At 37.4% G+C, this 12198-nt stretch overlaps 1 protein-coding gene across 1 annotated transcript; it reads right to left on the minus strand.

Moving 5' to 3' along the window:
* Positions 1-294: 294 nt before the first annotated feature.
* Positions 295-1589, minus strand: LOC144224885 (general transcription factor IIF subunit 2-like). The gene is given in 3 exon segments (XM_077755981.1): positions 295-1149; positions 1151-1340; positions 1399-1589. Coding segments are annotated over 3 exon segments (750 nt in total). The 5' UTR covers positions 1539-1589; the 3' UTR covers positions 295-729.
* Positions 1590-12198: the final 10609 nt, after the last annotated feature.

Genomic DNA, 12198 nt, shown 5'->3' on the forward strand with positions numbered 1-12198 from the left:
TCCCAACGGACTGAGCCATTCAGGTACTGCTATTTCTCCTCTTTGATTTCTGATTTGCTTTGAGTTCTCTCTCTCTTTGTCTGTATTTATGAATCTGACTAAAGGGTTATCAATACTGTTGATCTTTTCAAAGAACCAGCCCTGGTTTCATTGATCTGTGCTATTGTTTATTTTTTATTTTTTCCTTTTAGTTTCTTTTTTTTTTTAAATGCTCTCTTCTTTTATTAATGGGTGTGAATATGAAACATGATCATCTGTAAAAAAAGAAATAAAGACAGCTTTGTTTTTTGACAATTTCAAAGAAAAAAGCAACTTTGGTTTTTTATTCCTTTTAAGATTTTTGTACTTGACTTTTTTCTTGCTTTGCCATTCACTTTGGATTTGCATTACCTCAGCTCCTCAGAGATAAGGACAGAGTGTCCTCATTTAGAACTCATTTCCTAATTTTACATTTTAAAAGTCAATATTTAAAAAGAAAAACCTTCTTAACCTTCCCAGCCCCACACCTGGTCCTGAATAATCTAGTTTAATACAAGCCTATAAATAATTTTTTTCATCAAAAAACACTTAAGCAACTTTACAAGAATTGTTTAAAAAATTTACGCAGGGAAATTAAAGTTCCAGTCATTTTACCCCTATAACAGATGGAACTCAAGTATTTGCGTCTCAGTGGTGTTTCCTCAGCACATCACTCTTGAGTTGTTCCATCAGCATGCTGGCTGAGTCTTCTTAATCGCTCTTTTCTTCTCCTTGATAATGTCTATACTCTGGCTTCAGCTCCCATGTGTTTTTGTGGGTGCCTTTTACATTCTGAACACCAATTTCTTTCAAGATTTCCTTTAGGTACCCCACAGGTTGTTTTGTGATGTCCACCAAGTCCTTAAGATTGTAATACTGATGTTTCTCAAATGCTGAAAATAGCATGTCTAAAACGTGTTGTTTATCAGCTCGAGCTCGTTTTCCATCTTCTTTCTTTTTCCTTTCATATTCAGTATTGTACTGATGATTAGCAACAGGTTTATAATTGGTTGTTACAACTTTGTCCAGCTGTTGTGACAACCTTACAGGTTTGGAAGATTCTATTTGCAACCTCTTCAATCTCATGTAGTTTTCACTGGCAGCAGGTCGGCATTCAGCTCTTTGTACGACTGACTATTCCTTCCAAGGAAGGTTTATCTGAGGAGCGCTCAGTAAAGACTATTAATGTCTGTCCTCCAACACTTTGTAAAACAAATGGATGTTCTCTAGGAGTGCTGACAGAAGCTGGTTTTCCGCCAATATCATGAATATTTGCAAGGTCCTCATTCAAAGTAAATGACACCTCAGTCCTTCCTTGATTCCTTGATAGTGGCTCCCATTTTCAGTAAAGCCAATTATAAGAAATTCTGAAGTCCACAATTAGCAATCCGCAGTTTCCCAACTTCACCTCTTCCAGGGGCTTTAGCCCACTGCTGGGACAAATATTTAGGAACCTTGACAAGCCACACGCCGGTGTTCTGTTTGGCGCCGGTCAAATCGAGTTCCCCACGTTCGGCCATGGGTCTGCTGACGGTAGAGGCGAACGGACCAGAGCAGCGGTCCGGGAGGCTGGGGTCCTGCGGCACGAACGACCGGAGAACTCGGTATGCCGCGACCAGAGACTGACTGTGAAGCCGAGTCCACCCGCCAGGATATTGGGAATCTTTTTCCTTTTAGTTTCTATTTCATTTATTTCTGCTGTAATCTTTATTATTTCCTTCCTTCTGCTTTGCTCTTTTATTGTTTTCTCTTTTAGATGTAGGGTTAGGTTGTTGATTTGGTATTTTTCTTGCTGTCTGAGGCCTGCAAAATGCAAAATGGGATTAACCCATTTTGGTTTTTATTGACTCATTCGTTGTTTAGTAGTATTTCATTTTTCTCCCATGTGTTTGTGTTCTTTCCATATTTTTTCTTGTGCTTGATTTATAGTTTCATAGTGTTGTGGTTAGAAAAGCAGCATGGTATTACTTCAGTCCATTTTAACTGTGTTAAGATTTCTTTTGTGGCCTAATATGGGTTCTCTTCTGGAGAATGTTCCATGTGCCTTTGAAAATAATGTGTGTTCTGTTGTTTTAGGATGGAATGTTCTGAATGAATCTGTTAGACCCAGTTTCTTACTATTATAGTATTACTATCAAATACTATCTTTATGTTTGTTATCAACTGCATTATATGTTTGGTTCTTTCATGTTGAGTGCATAAATATTTACAATTGTTATATCTTCTGGTTGGATTGTCCCCTATATGATAATGTGGGGTCCTTCTTTGTCTCTTGTTACTTTCTTTGTTTTAAAATCTGTTCGGCGGAAGTATTGCTCTTGTGGCTTTTTTTCCCTTTCTTTTGCACGATAAATGTTTCTCTATCCCCTCACTTTAAGTTTGCATATGTCTCTTGTAGGCAGCATATAAATCTTGCATTTTTATTCAGTCCATTACCCTGTTTCTTTTGAGTAGAGCATTTAGTCCATTTACATTCAAAGTAATTATTTATGAGTATGTACTTATTGCCATTTTGTTACTTGTTTTACAATAGGTTTTGTAGTTCTTCTGTGTTCTTCTCTTGCTCTCTTACATTTTGCTAGCTTTCTTTAGTGATATACTTAAATTCCTTTCTGTTATTCTTTTTGCATGTCTATTACTGGTTTTCACTTTGTGTTTACCGTTAGGTTTCTATATAACATCTTTTGCATACCCAAACCTATATTAAGTTGATGGTTGCTTAAGTTTTAACCCATTCTAAAAGCAATATATGGTTGGGATGCCTTGGTTGCTCAATTTGTTAAACGTTTGACTCTTGTTTCATAAGTGCAGGGCCTGCCTGGGATTTTCTCTCTCCCACTCTCTCTGCCCCTCCTCTGCTCTCTCTGTCTCTCAAAATAAATAAACTTTAAATTAAAAAGCAATATATTGTTACCCCCCACCCTTACATTTTAGGTATATGTTGTCATACTTTGCATCCTTTTATTTTGTGAATCCTTTGACTGATTTTTATAGATATACTCAGTTTTACCAATTTTGTGCTTCCTACTTTTCTTACTCCTGCTTATGAGATTTCCATTCCACTCCCAGAATCTCTTTTAACATTTCTTGTGAGACTAGTGTAGTGGTAATTAATTCATTTAAATTTTACTGTTTGGGAAATCTTTATCTCTTTCCATTCTGAATAATAGCCTTGCTGGATAGAGTAGTCTTGCCTGCAGATACTATCCTTGTAGTATGTGGGATAGGTCATGCCATTCCTTCTGGCCTGCAAAGTTCCTGCTAAAAATCAGCTCAGATCCTAATAGGGTAACTGTTTTCTTTTCTCTTGCTGCTAAAATTATATTTACCACTACTTTTGCCATTTTAATTACTGTGTTTCTTGGTGGGGACATCTTTGGTTGATTTTTTCTTGAGGGCTCTCTGCACCTAGTATATCTGGATTTCTGTTTATTTACCCAAACTTGAGAAGTTTTCAGCTATTATTTCCTCAAAAAATTTTTATTCCCCCTTTTCTCTCTTCTTCTCTTTCTGGGATCCTGTAATGAGAATGTTATTATGCTTGAAGATGTCACTGAGTTCCTTTAACCTATTCTCATTTTTATTATTTTTTTCTCTCTCCTGTTCAGCTTGATTGATTTCCATTACTCTGTCTTGCAGATCACTGATCCATTCTTCTGTTTCCTCTAGTCTCCTATTGATTCTCTCTAGTGTGTATTTAATTATAGGTATTGAGTTCTTTATTTCTGATTGATGGTTTTAATGTATTTTCTGTCTCTTTGTTGAGAGTCTCCCTGAGATCCTCTACTTTTTTCCTAAGTCCTCTGAGTATCTTGGATGAGCATTACTTTTAAATTATCTATCAGGCATATTACTTATCTCCATTTCGCTTAGCTCTGTTACCATGATTTTGTCCTGTTCTTTCATTTAGGGCATATTCTTCTATATCCTCATTTTGTTTAACTCTTTGGGTTTTTTAAAAATTCATTCATTCATTCATTTAGAGATGGATAGAGAGAATGAGCAGAGGAGGGGCAGAGACTGGAGAGGGAGAATCCCAAGCAGGCTCCATGCTGTCAGTGCAGAGCCCAACATGGGTCTCCATCCCATGAACTATGAGATTGTGACTTGAACCCAAATCAGCAGTTGGATGCTTAACCAACTGAGCCACCCAGGTGCCCCTATGTTTGTTTCTATATGTTAGGAAAGACAGCTGTCTCCTTCTCTTGGAAGTTGTGGCCTTAAGAGGAGGTTCTGTATTGCCCTGTAGTGCAGTGTCTCTTGTTCGTCTAAACCTGGCACTTCAGGGCTGTCTCCTATGTGTGTTACATGTGCCCTACCATTGTGACTGAGCTCCATTTTCCTTCAGTCCAGTTGTCTGCAATGGCTTTATTGCCTAGTGTGGGCAGGGTTTGGCCCCTGTTTTGTTAATGAGAGAGTCCGGGTCCATATTGGGCCTGAGTTGGGTCAGGCCAGGTTTTTGCCAGAGCTCCAGTTGCAGTGAACTGCAGGGCACTCTCCCGGTATTGTTTCCTGAGATGCTTTTGTTGCTGGGTGGAATGTGCAGGTAGACCAGATGTCTGCCCCCAGCTTGCTACTGTAATCACAGTCAAATTGATATGGGTAATCATCTTTTCCTCTCCCTAGATCAAGATTCACTGTGGCATAGTAAGGACTCTGTCAGGGCTACTTGCACAATGTCATGCTTATAGCCCACTTTGAGTGGGCTCCGGCAAAGGGCATATTGGATAGGGCAGGTCCACAGGAGTGCACAGGGGAAAGGTACATGGTGTTAGCAAGCTAGGTGGAAAGTGTTTATGCTGTAGGAGGGCAGAATAGGGAAAAGGCATCTGCCAGCTCTTTTGTTCTTTGAGTAGTCTCCTAAATATCCCTGCCCTCGGGTGTACATTCTGAAATTAATAGGTCTCCTTCCCGTATACTCCAAGTGTTTCTCAAACTGCTGTTTCTATATTGTGTCTCAGTGGAGTTATTTTCTTTCTGTCTATTTAAGATTGAGCATTCAGTTTGTCAGAGCTGAGTCTTCTGATACTTAAAGTTCCTGGTATTAAGCCTCACTTATTATAAGAACTTGCAAAGTTAACCCCTCTGGTTTTCAAAGCCAAAAGTTATGGGGATTCATCTTCCCAGAAGACCCAGGTCTTCTGTGCCTGTGGTGTCTGGTGTGCCTGGTATGTGGTCTGCTCCTCTCCTTTCTCTGTGTTTACATTGGCTCTTCTTCCTGTGAATAGTCTTGTGGGGCAGATTGGTTTCCAACCGTGTCTCTTCCCTTTCTATCTTTTTGATGTGGCCTCTTCCCTATGGTTAGCTGAGGAGAGTCTGCTCTGCAGGTCATTTTCTGGGTTATTTACATTGACGTGGTTGTTATCTAGGTGTATCTGTGGAATGCAGTAAGCTTAAGGTCCTACTATTCGTCCCTCTTCCCCAGAAGTCCAGTCTCCTTGGTTTTTTATAAGACATCTGCTCTTATTTTCATACTAATTCCCTATAAGAAATGTATTATTTTCCTCTGGCTTCTTTCAAGATTTTATTATTGTTGTCATTAGTTTTCCCAAGTTTAATTATGATGTTTTTGTGTGGATTTCTTTGACTTTACCCTGTTGGGGTTTGCTCAGTTTATTGAACATATGGGTTTATGCCTTTCAACAAATTTGGGAGGTTGGCAGCCCTAATTTCTTTGAATTCTTTTTCAGCCCCACTCTCTTTCTCCTCTATTCCTCAGCTTCCAGTGATATTCTGGTTGCAGATATCTTTTGATATTGGTCCACTGATCCCTGAGGTTCTGTTGTTTTTTGTTTTTTTGTTTGTGTTTTTTGTGTGTTTTGTTTTGTTTTTGTTTTGTCTATTTTTCTCTCTGTTCAGATTAGGCAAATTTTGTTACCCTGTCCTTAAATTCACAAATTCTATTTGCTATCATCTCCATTCTAATAATGAGCTAGGGCCTTGTAAGGCACCAGCAAGTGGTGTCCTAATGTCCCCTTACTATGCAATGTCACTGAGTAAGTGGAGTGAAAAGAACTTCAAGCGTAATGCAAAAAAAATGAGTTCTTTCCCTGCCCTCTTATTGTTAGTTTGACCAAAGGAGCAATGATCCTCCTTGCTGATTCTATGGGAATAGCCTTATGTTTATGGTGGGACTCTCACTGGGTCCTAACAAGAAATGAGTTTACCTTATCTACCTTTAATTCTTTGGTCAGGGAATGAAAACCATGAACTTGGATTATTTTCTTTTTTTTTGGGTGAAATTTTATAAGAATCATGCTGCTAAACTGTCACCCCAGTACTGGGATCCTTAAACAGCTTCCTTTCCTTGTACTACATTTCCAAGTTCTTCTTTGGTGATCTGTTGTCATTAAAAATGTTTATAGTTGTACTTAGAGGAGAGGGGCAGGCAGGCAGGAGAGAGGCAGGCAGGCAGAGACAATTCTGCGCCATCTTCTGTAGCAGACTATAAATCCTTTGTCTCTGATAGAAACCAGTGGTTCTTCAACACTTTTGCCCCTGATGGCAGTTTGCAGTGTCTAGAGACATTATTGATTGTCAAAATGGGGGGTGAGTACTGCTGGTATCAAGTGAGCAGAATCTGGAGATGCTGCTAAACATCTTCTGATGCACAGAACCGTTCCCCACAACAAAGAATTCTCCAGTCCAAATGTCAGTAGTGACAAGGTTGAAATATCTTGATTTGAATACTCTCCTTTAGCGGGGCACCTGGGTGGCTCAGTCAGTTGAGTATGCAGCTCTTGATTTCACTCAGGTCATGATCCCAGAGTCATGGGATCAAGTCACACATTGGGCTCTGCATTGGGTGTAGAGCCTGCTCAAGATTCATTCTCTCTCTCATCTCTCCCTTCTTCCCCACTCGAGAACTCTCTCTCTCTCTCTCCCTAAAATACAAAAAAGTATTGACTATTTCTCAAATCTGTTTTAGGATTAGACATTGGTATCTCTTCCTTCTTCATCATAATCACTAGTTCTGAGGCATACAAAGAGCCTTTCCAAATATATACTTGAGAATTTGTAACTTTTAATTTTGAAAAATTGTCCTTTTTAAAAAATTTGATAGATCTTTAAGTGAAAAGATCATTATTTTATCACCTGGCCTTAAGACTGGCCTTAAGACTTACACTCACTCAAGGAAATTTTTAAAAAGCTACTAACATTTGTCCCTCCCAATACATTTCACACATTTAAATGCACAAAAGTGATCTGGGACTCTGGGCTTTCTTAACATTTCTCTTTCTTTTTGTATGCTAAATATAATCTGGCAAACTCTTTAACATTTATTAATCTGGTATCATTTGATGTTCTAATTTACTCCCTATGTCAGCATCTAATTTACTACTAATATTCTCAAGCGTTAAGATCCTGGAAACCTTGCTTCTTTAAATCCTGCTACCGATTTGGGAACTCCCAGAATCAAAGGAGTTGGTATGGCAGCTCATTACTCAACTGTGAGCTCTATATCTATTGAGTTACTGCCAGAAAATATTTTCACTTGATAGTCGTAGACTATATCCTTTTGTCAGTGAGATCCAAAGTAGACTACCTGAATATGGTCAGTGATTCCTGATGATCTTCTTTCTTGGAACTGAGGAATCCTTGTCAATCTCACTACAGCTCTGCCCTTTAAAAGTGGTGTGCTGGGGCCAATAAAGCAGGCAGGTATTGCTCCTGAATAAACAACTCGTCAAAAGTCTGAGAACAGAAGGTTTCAAATGTATCAAAGCAATTGGCACAGTTGTTCACTAGTTAATTAGGAACACAAAGGCACTTTCGTCAAGCTGCCCAGACCAGGGGGCCATCTGCGTGACAGCATTGCCTCTCTGATGCTATGTACAAATAGAGCTTAGCTGGAGCTCTCAAGGGAAGTCTCATTGACCTTCTTGCTTTAAAATACATATAAAGCATATGGAAGAGATGAAAAAGTGAATATAATCATAGAATGAGCCCCATTTTTAGTGTTTAGTCTTCTGAAGAATTTCCTGGGGACTTCTGTCCTATTTATGTTAGTTTTGATAATTGCTTTATTTTACTGCTACATATTTTAGTAATATTGTAATTATTCCCAGTCTATTAAGGTCAGGGCACTTCTAATGAAATAATACATAATGTATTATCATTGATTTTTTTTTTTTTAAAGTTTTCTGCCTTCTCCATTGTATGTGAGGTTGTGAAAGTAGGAACCATATCTATTTTGTTTAATTTTATGTTCCCTCTACCTAGTGCAATTCTGGAATGTGGTAAAATAATGTGATGATATTGAAAGTTTTATTTTTTTTAAATAAAATGCTTTTATTTTACTTTGAATTCTTGAAAGCCATATACCCATATTTAGCTTTGTAAACAAGTATATTAGTATCTGAAATCTCTTGGTGTAGTAATGTTTTTGTTCCTTAACACTCTTAAACCTACATGAGGGCAGAAGGGTATTGAAAGGTCTTCTCTATCATACTGATATATAAATATGAATATCATTTTCTTTTTGTTAATTCTATTCTCTTATTATCTAAGTTGCCATAAATATAGGCACCATCAAATTAGGCCAGAAAGTTGCTGTCTGAGGCCTTGATAAGATTTCCTTGTTAACAGGTCGTTTATTGATAATCAATGGGTCTCATTCCTAGGACTCCTTGTGGCTCACCCATGCATTATCAACAGACAGATAGAACCATGTACATGTATCATCATCCACTTTTCCAGAAATTCTTTTCTGCTTCCATGCTAGAAGTAGATGCTTCTTCTTTGTGCCACCAAAGTTCCTGATACATCAATTATACATGTATTTGCATGCCTATTTGTTTAAATATACAGGGAATCTTGAAGGCAAGGGCCATACATTATTTTTCCCTGTATGGTTCAACTGAGGGCAATAAGTTGGGTGCACAAAATGGCATGACAAAATAATAACCTGAGTGATACTTAGCGAATGCTTGGTGAATGGTTCTAATTCATCAGATAGAGACTAAACATGAGGTGACAAAAATACATGTATTTTTAGCTGCTATTTTTTGAAACTAAGTACACTTCTTTTTGTTGTAAGAACAAATCAGACTTTCTACAAATAAAGTCTGATATTCAAAGAAACTCTAAATCGAACTCTTTAATCATGACTATTATTATTTTTGTCCTTTAATAATCATTTATTCCTTTCTGAATCACGTGGCTCACATCCTTCTTTGTCATAAGCATTTTGCAAAGACCTATTGGAACTATAGACTCCATAGATCTTGAATTTTTTTTTTGTTTTAATAATGCTTTTAAGACATAAATAAATGAAAATGTTGCTTTTTTTTTCAGGTTTTATTTAAATTCCAGGTAACATACTGTATAATATTATTTTCAGGTATACAATAGAGCCGTACCACTCTTTCATAAAACACCCCAGTGTTCCTCACAATAAATGCACTCCTTAACTCCCATTACCCATTTCACCTCTCCTCCAACCCTCTCCCCTCTGTTAACTATCAGTTTGTTCTGTATAGTTAGGAGTCTTTTTTCTTAATTCTCTAGATTTTTCTTTTAAAATCATTTACTTCTTTACTTCATTAAATCCTTTCTCTTTTTTTCAACTTTTTATTGAAAAGGCCAACCTCAACCTGAGAGTAAGGACATGTAATACTCACAAAAAGCCATTCTACACATGGTTACAGTTTAGTACTGCAGAGAATACAGACCAAAGCCCACCAGGGGTAAAAACAGGTGGTCAAATTCCAGGAGGAAACAAGCATAAGCTTCCAGGTGTCCTCCTCTCCCCCCTCCACTGGTAGAGTACTGCGGGGATGCACTTAAATCTCCCAGCAACAATGTCTGACAACCCTGGCAAGGTGTTGGCAGCTAGGGAAGCTCAACCAAGTCTGTGGTCCTGGATGTTTGTTGGAGGTTGGTCACATAGGCCTGTAGCACCTGTATGACTGACCTCAGCCCTCAGCCCTTTCCTATTCTTCAACTCCAGTGCAGAAACCTGCATTCACCATTATTCACATTGTTAGGTAAGCTTACTTGATCAAAATGGTACAGCATGGCCCAAACTTTTCAAGCATACAAAAACAGGCATTCATCATAAATCCTACCAGGCCAGAGGCTTAGGCATACAAAACTGTCCTAGCAGGCAGAATATCCCAAGAGCTCAGAAGCTATCTTCCAAGAGTGAGCCAGGGGTCAATCCTAAAGATAGGCCTTTCTTTGAAATATGCAGATTTTGAGCAACCAAAACATGCTGTGTTAAACCTTACTGTCTAAACAGCCAGACTTTACAGACTACACAAAATGCACTCATTTTAGGTTAGAGCTTAATAATTTTTTATCTATGGTATAGCATGCTTCCAGATACAGATATAGACCTATGTCTTTAAACTATCTACATTCTTTTATTTCAAGTAAGTTTCTTTTAGATTTCATTTAGTTCTTTTTTAACCAGTTTAGAAATCTTAGGTTTTTAGTTGGTATGAATTTAAGATTTAACATTTAGTTGTTTTTAAGTCTTATTGTAATTTGTAATTTAAGTCTAATGGGTTCCCTATGTAACAGTTCTTCATAAACTAGCCAGTAATTATTCTTTTCTTGTTTGGGGGTATAGGGCATCCAATTAGAGATTATAGTCCCCACTTGACTAGATGTAGTTATGAGATAAAGGTCAGATTCATGGGAAATTATAGTGCTGTGTGGAATGTCTGGACTATCTCTAATGTAAATGCATACATACATAAAATAATTTTCCCTCGATTTAGTCCCATTTTTTTCCTTCTCATCCTAAAAGATGAATGGATTAGTAACCTAGATTTTTCTAGGTAGATGAGAGCAGTACTCTAGAGAATGGCAAAGCAAGAAGTCAGAAAGAAGTCAAGACCTAGAGTGACTGTTCCCTAGTGGGATATTGAAATTTCCAATGGTAATTGTGGATTTGTCATTTTCTTTTTACTGCTATTATATATTTTGAAGTTCTGATGTTTGGTTGGTACACATTTAGCATTGTGCAGCTTTATGCAAGAATTTTATCATTACAATGTCCATCATTGTGTCTAGTAATTTGATTAGTAGGCCTTCATTTAATATAGCCATTTACTCCTGTTTGTTTGCTTAATGTTTGCGTGGTACAGCTTTTCCCATCCTTTTACTTAAACCTACTTTTGTCCTCTAATTTTCAGCGGGTTTCTTGTAAGACAGTCAACTCATGTTTTTTTGTCTACCCTATTGGTCCTTGTCCTTTGATTAGTATATTTAGACCATTTACATTTAAGATAATTATTGTTATGTTAGCACTTTAAGTCTGATATTTTATTATTTATTTCCTGTTTATTTGTTCTATTATTGTACCTAAGTTTATTTTATATTCTCTTCCTATGGGTAACTAGAACATATTTTAGGATTCCATTATGACTTATTTGTGTTTTTGAGTATATCTCTTTGTGAAGTTATTCATAGTGGTTGTTCTTGGTATTATACTAAACAAAATTGCACAAAATTTGGGATAAAGTTTAAATAATATGTGTTAATATTAATAGTAAAACAAAAATATTAGGTAGATGCTAGTGATTTTTATAGCTCTTGATTTTTCATCCAGAAATCATTGTAGTTAGACTTAAACCAATTTTCACACTCCTCTGTTCTTATAAAATTAAAACAAGAGTCTAGTTGCAATTGCAAAGCTTCTATTTTACATTAACATTGAGATAGAGAGGGATTCCTAGTCAAAAATATGCATTCCACTTTTCTTTTTAAGTCAAAGAGCTAATGGATCACCACGGTTTCTGCTGTCCTCCCAGAGTAGTGATGTAGTTGACTATTCAGTGTTCAGCCAGGGATTGCATTTACCAGTGCCCACCTTTGTATATAGGTGAAGTCACGTGACTCGTTCTGGTTGCTAGACTGTGAGCTGAAGTGGTGTGTTACTGCCAGGGCAAGATGATTAAATAACGTGAATGCTTTTGGCTAACATTTTTCTTCTTCTCCTCTCCCCTTCCTGGCTGCAAGACAGATGACAGAAGGATAAACGTGAAAATGGGAACAGCCTGAATATCTAAGTCACTGCTTGGATGAGAGCCACCCAGAAAGCCAGCAGACCAGGAACATCCACACTTGATTCTGAGTGAGTGAGAAATGAGCCTTTTTATTTTTTTTTTAAGCCACTGAGATGTTGAGATCGGGTGTTGCAGAAATTAGCCTGTTTTTCATATAAATATT

The sequence above is a fragment of the Crocuta crocuta genome, unplaced genomic scaffold, assembly GCF_008692635.1.
Source record: "Crocuta crocuta isolate KB4526 unplaced genomic scaffold, BGI_CrCroc_1.0 scaffold643, whole genome shotgun sequence".
NCBI classification, from domain to species: Eukaryota; Metazoa; Chordata; class Mammalia; order Carnivora; family Hyaenidae; genus Crocuta; species Crocuta crocuta.